Below are 6,000 nucleotides of genomic sequence, written 5' to 3'. Positions count from 1 at the left end.
TCAGCGTTATTTCGTTAAGCAACTTATACCCTACTGTTGCATATACAATTTATATGAGGAACCAAGGGGATGTCTAATAAAGTACCTTAATGTTTTGTTACATTTTGCTGTTTTCATGACCATTTTTCCAAGAATGTATCAAACAGCTCAGCTGTTGAGATTTTTGTGAAAATTGCCGAAGTCCGCGATAATTTCTAAGTGTGTAGCCCAATTTCTTATTATTAAACATCGAAGAAAACATGAGAATATCTTATCGAAACAATTATTCCATTCAATGACAATCTGCAGCACTAAAATTGAGCTCTTCCTGTACCCGCTTGAGGCATCGATCTGCAAAAATAATTATTCTCTTCACAGCAGAGATCTTCCATACGGGTAGTGGGCAGAAACAGGAACTTCTCGCAACACAACTTATACACAAACATTATCGCATGAATCAGCTTCTTGTATATATGGTGCGCCGCGCATAACTAATCGCTCCAACTCAGCAAAAAAATAAACAATATCTACCGATCCTCGGTCGACGATACGCCAATGCGCCGAACAAGAACTCGCATTATTTGATCGCAAACAAAATCAGCAATGATCTCTCTCAATGAACCATGTCCCAGTGGTGGTCATAGCCCACTTTCGATCTGTAACTAATAGCAACAAAAGAGCTTAGTGTGCGCTGCCTGTCAATCAATCTCTCTAAGTCGAGTCGAAATCGCATGAATGACGTAGGTACTTCTAGCTACTCTAGCAACTCGCTCGGCGAGGTTGTAGCACCTCGCGCTCGCGCACGCTCCATCACTTCAATGTGGACGCCTTCGATTTGATTGTTTACAAATAAGGGCAATACATACATGTGCTGTACGTACGGCATGGTAGAAGGTGGCACACAGGTGTGTTGCGGTGTGGACAACCTTGAAATCTACCCAAACGCCGCCGACACCGCGTCGCGACGACGCTACCGTTGGTAACGAGCATCACTTGTATTAGTGAACGGTCAGCATTTGAAACGTTTTCTAATCCAAGCAGCAGCAAGAAGCACGCGCGAATCGTTCGTCTGATAGCCAAGCAAAAATTCCATCTGCGATCCATGTTCATTCATCGATCAACAGCTGAGGAGCAGAGAAGAATCTCCCTTTGTCGTATCTCGTCTTCGATTGCGCGTTGCGAAACGGAATTCTAATCGCGAGGTAAACACGCGTAATTTCAAATTTCGTTAGAAACTATGTGGGGTTCTATACATTCGCACCGTCGTTGTTGGTGAATCGGGTAGAGAGCAACCTACATTTCGATAAGATAAGATAAGATGCCCTGTTATCGGGGGAGCCAAAGCGATCCAGGTATAATGCAACCGGTGCGATTGGAGCGCTCATTTCGACGGTGGAACGCGATAGGAGTGATCGAATCGACGACACTTCGACGGAAGTCTTCCAACTGGAGGAGAGCAACCTACAACCAACCAGACAATCGACGTGTGGGATTAGCAAGTGCGCATTTGGAAAAGTGATTCATCAGAGTGATTGCAGAACAGTTAGGAAAATTAGTCCAATTACCAGTCAATAACAGACAATTGGTAGCAGTTAAATCGTGATTAAGTGAATTCCAACGGATATCTGTGATGAGTGTGTAAATTCTGATCCAAGTGAAACAAAAGCTAAAATGAAGATTCTTGTCAAAATTACAATCGTGGCGATTTGCCTAGCACTGGTTCTGGCCGTCGAGGACGATGACAGCAAGAACAATACCAGCGACAAGCAGAGTGTAAGTCCAACGGAAATTGAATCATTTCAGTCTATCGATTAATTTGAAACACAGAGCCGAACCCTGAATTTCACTCGCGGAGAATTAAGCCCTCGAACCGAGACACTCAGTTCTCGATAACGCGATAGCAGATAAGATATGCTCGTTGAACCACTAGCACAGGCAACTCAAAGTCAACAGGGAAGCTATTCGCAGGTTGATATCATCGACCAGGGTGTGATTAATTAGAAAATCCTTTTTTTTATAGCAATGGACTCAAATTTCCTAGAAGTCAGCGGTTTACTGATTGCACCTTACTGATTGTGCTCAAGTGACACACTCATTCCGTAATGTCCAACAAATTTTATTTGGCTTATCAAAGCTGAGGTGTGGTTCCTCGATGTGTTCTTCGTTTCATTCGCAATATTTTTTTTTATTTTTCGTGATAACGACTCGGACCGGTGCAGTAGGTTTCAAGTCGTCGTAAAAGAGTTAGGTGCTTACAATTGATGAGCTCAACACCTGTGTACATGTGCAGTGCATACACATTTGTGTATCGCAAAGTGTTTTTGGAGAACGACAAATTAATTTTACTGTCTATGAGTGTGCATGAGACATTTTGAGATTGACTACTCCATTCGGATATTCAATCGCTCAAAGGTCAAGTTCCAGATCTGCTGCGTACACGGCCAATGAGATCATCCCAAAGTTGAGTTCAGTTTACTCATAAATCGCAAAAAGTGCAGGAACTCAGCGATGAGTAAATTTGCCGCGTGTTTTCCTGTGGAAAACCTCAAAAATCTTCCCGAAAATAGAGAAAATTAACGAAAAGTCTAGACTAAGAGAATCCAATCTTTACTTTTCTCATTTTTGGGAATTATTTCCTCTAAAAACCTGGAAAACCATGAGGTAAATTTACTATGAGTTATCAGTTTATAGTGGCGCCGGTGGTGTACTGGCAAGCGTGATTGCCTCTCACCCTTAAAGGCCTGGGTTCAATCCCAGTCGGCACCGGCAGGATTTTCTGAGGCATAAAATCTGTGATCACGCCTTCCTTCGGGAAGTAAGCCCGCTGGACCCCGGTCCATGAGTTGATGGGTCAATAGGTAGGGTGCAGGTGAGGAAACTACCTCTCTGGCGCTGGTGGCATTGGTACGGAAATCAAGATCGACTGAAAACAAATCAAAGAAAAAAAAATGAGTAAACTGTACTCTAATTTGGGTTGATTTCATTGGCCGTACATACCAGCTTCACTGCATCTGATTTGACAAGATCATTTCAATGCCAACATTTCAAAGGGGCGTAATTGCTTTTGTAAACATTGTCTTTAGACGTCGATTTCTCGCCAATAAAAGCGCACCCCTCATAATTAACAATGCTAGCTCGTAGAAAAAACTCTAGTAGTGGGTGGCATTAATTTTAATAAGTCTGGCATAACATTTGATAACGGCACAAAAGCATTTGTAAACAAACTTTCTACGGCCCTTTACACGCGAACCAGAGTTATTGATTTGGTTTTGCTTCATGGGGCTGCCTGTCATAAAATAAAGAACCTCTTGAAATCTTTGCAATTATAAACCGAAATCATTTTTCCTTTATTTAACGTCGGTCTCTGTTCCGCAATCTAGTGCCAATCACCGACGGACATCGATTGCCATCCATTGACGGCAACCGAATGTGCAGGAAGGCAGCTTCCACACCTGCGTAGGATATCGCACCCATTCATTCAATTCAATACAACATAGGCCGGGACCAACGGCTATTCTTCCCTTCCGAAGGAAGACGTGACCAGAGATTTTTATGCCTCAGAAAAATCCCACCGACCTCGGCTGGGATTGAACCCAGACCCCTTGGTGTGTTAGAAAGCGTTCACGCGAAATCATTGAAACAAGTCAAATTTTTGTTATTGCCACATAATTATTGGAAAAAATTAAACATTTAAACATAATATTATCACCAGCATCAACCGGTATGATGCAATCGAGGCATTCCCCGAAGGGTGTTTTCGTCATGCAGCACAGTTCACTGCTGGAATCGATCCTTGAGGGATGCTCCTCATTGAGTTGGTCCGGATGTTTGCAAATATAAACTTTGTTTCTCCCTTCACTGTTCTGAAATGGGTTATATTTTTGTAATGCCAACTGTAATCCCCATCATAATGCGTTTTTTTCCAGGCTCATTTGCCGTAGCTTTGCGGAGCCGATATTCATCGTTTGGGTTACAAAATTACTTAAAACTAACGTTAGTAAAGCGGGGGCCGATTACTAGCGGCTATCTCGAGGTTAGGGATAACAAATTGTAGCAAACGTATGGAAGGGTAGGGATTGAGAACACAAGGTTTGAAGAGCAATGTGCTCTTGATCGCGAACTAAGCGACACTCTGATGAAAAAGACAAACATGGGGGTACACCGATGGGCAGCTAACAAATTGGGAGAACACAAGATGACACTAACTACTAAATCCTTAGATCTATCCGTTTAAAAAACACGTAAATTAAATTTAAATAGACGGCTCGCCAAGATGTCTCTAAGCAAAGGTTGTTTTCTTCGGGCCCTGAGGGATGCGGATAACTCGGATCTAGCAACACAATGGAGGGTGCATGACCAAAGCACGTGTTTGATATCGTGATAGCCACTACCACAAGCACACAAATTGCTGCCTGCAAACCTGATTCGGAAGACATGCGAGTCTAATGTGTAGTGATTGGACATGAGCCTTGACATGACACGTATAAAGTCACGGCTCATGCCCAATTTTTTGAACCACGGCTTGTTTGATACCTGTGGGAGAATAGAATGTAACCATCTTCCCAGATCACTTTCATTCCATTTGTGTTTGCCAGTTGGTGAGCACTTGCTGACGGGTAATTGAGAAAAATTCCGCAAAGGCGATTTGTCGATCAAAAATATCGCCTTCCATAGCGCCCACCTTAGCTAGCGAGTCCGCTTTCTCATTACCCGGAATTGAGCAATGAGATGGGACCCAAACTAAGGTGATAGTATAGGAGCAGTTGGAGAAAGTACTCAATTTAACTCGGATTTCGGTCAGCCCCCTTAATGTCAAAGAAAACTGAACCCATATGCTGTTCTTACGTATAGGCCAGTTGAATTTCAGTTGAAAGCAACGCAAGGCAGTCGCTCGTTCCTTTGCCTCTCCGAAATTGCGTACCTGAAAGTAAACCATTCGACTCGACCCATTTGTCTAGACGAAAAAGAATCATTTTCTCCAACAATTTCCGTATACAGGACAGCATCGCGATGGGACGGTACGAGTTATAATCCGACGCGGATTTACCGGGTTTTCGAATGGCGATAACTCTTACTTGCCTCCAGTCATCCGGAACAGTGTTGTGCTCCAGAAATTGATTGAATAAGTTCAACAACCGTCTCTTCGCGACGCCTGGAGATTTTTGAGCAAGTTGAACTTGATTCTATCCATTCCTGGAATTGAGTTGTTACATGAAAGGAGAGCAAGTGAGGATTCCACCATCGAAAACGGGGAATCTATTTCGTTACTACCCGACGGACGATCACGAACGTTGGTTTGAACCGACACCGAATCCGAATCCAACTGTCTGAGTACTCCTTGTCTTCGTTAACCGGTGATGACGCTTTTCGCATTCTCCTGCCGACATTCCATGAGAACGGAAGTCTCTCGCGACAAACCATCGACGAACCGACGCCAGTAACCGCGTTTTTTGTCTTTAATCTATCCTTTAAACGTTTTATCGAGGCCGGTGTACCGCTCGAAATCCCGGACTTCTCGCTGTTCGCGTCGGTGCAGTGGGAGGTCGCTTGCGAACGGAAACACCCGGAACACGTTTCCAGGGTTATTCTGCGTGGCGAATGAGGTGAGACGACAATTGTCACCTCGCAGTCACATGACTCTTCTCACTCTATTCCGACAGTCGACTCGGGTGACGTGAGAGGTTCATTCTTAGGTGAGTTGCAAAGTGACTCGGTGTTCATTCGCCGAAATGTCAGTTTGCTTTGTTTTTCGAAAAGGGCCTACACAGTTTTTGTAGGTTCATTTATCAGTTTAATCGCAGGTTTTTATTTTTTACATAAACATGCGTTTCGAGTCGTATTCCATGTCAAACAAGGTACCGTGCCGATTCAAATTTCGGACACTTAAACTCGAATTTCGGACACTTTTAAAAGTTGATTATCTCGGTCGAATATGATCCACATGTCTTGTAAATTTTAAATTTTTTTGACTAGTGCCCTCCACGATCATCTAACATTATTACTTTGTTTCTAACTGGATGT

The 6,000-nt window shown here is 43.3% G+C and overlaps 1 protein-coding gene across 1 annotated transcript in view; it reads left to right on the top strand.

The window, feature by feature from the left end:
- Positions 1 to 1,239: 1,239 nt before the first annotated feature.
- Positions 1,240 to 6,000, top strand: part of LOC135703988 (leucine-rich repeat-containing protein 15) — a 28,761-nt gene continuing 24,000 nt past the window's right edge. Inside the window, exon 1 of the mRNA XM_065225349.1 lies at positions 1,240 to 1,752. Within this exon, the coding sequence (XP_065081421.1) occupies positions 1,651 to 1,752 (102 nt within the window). The 5' untranslated portion in view covers positions 1,240 to 1,650. The remainder of the gene's footprint in view (positions 1,753 to 6,000) is intronic.

Source organism: Ochlerotatus camptorhynchus, unplaced genomic scaffold (assembly GCF_037179485.1).
Source record: "Ochlerotatus camptorhynchus isolate MF236.1 unplaced genomic scaffold, CSIRO-AGI_Acam_v1.1 ptg000021l, whole genome shotgun sequence".
Taxonomy (NCBI): domain Eukaryota; kingdom Metazoa; phylum Arthropoda; class Insecta; order Diptera; family Culicidae; genus Ochlerotatus; species Ochlerotatus camptorhynchus.
The sequence above is the reverse complement of the archived record's forward strand: the minus strand, read 5'-3'. Positions and strand labels throughout refer to the sequence as shown.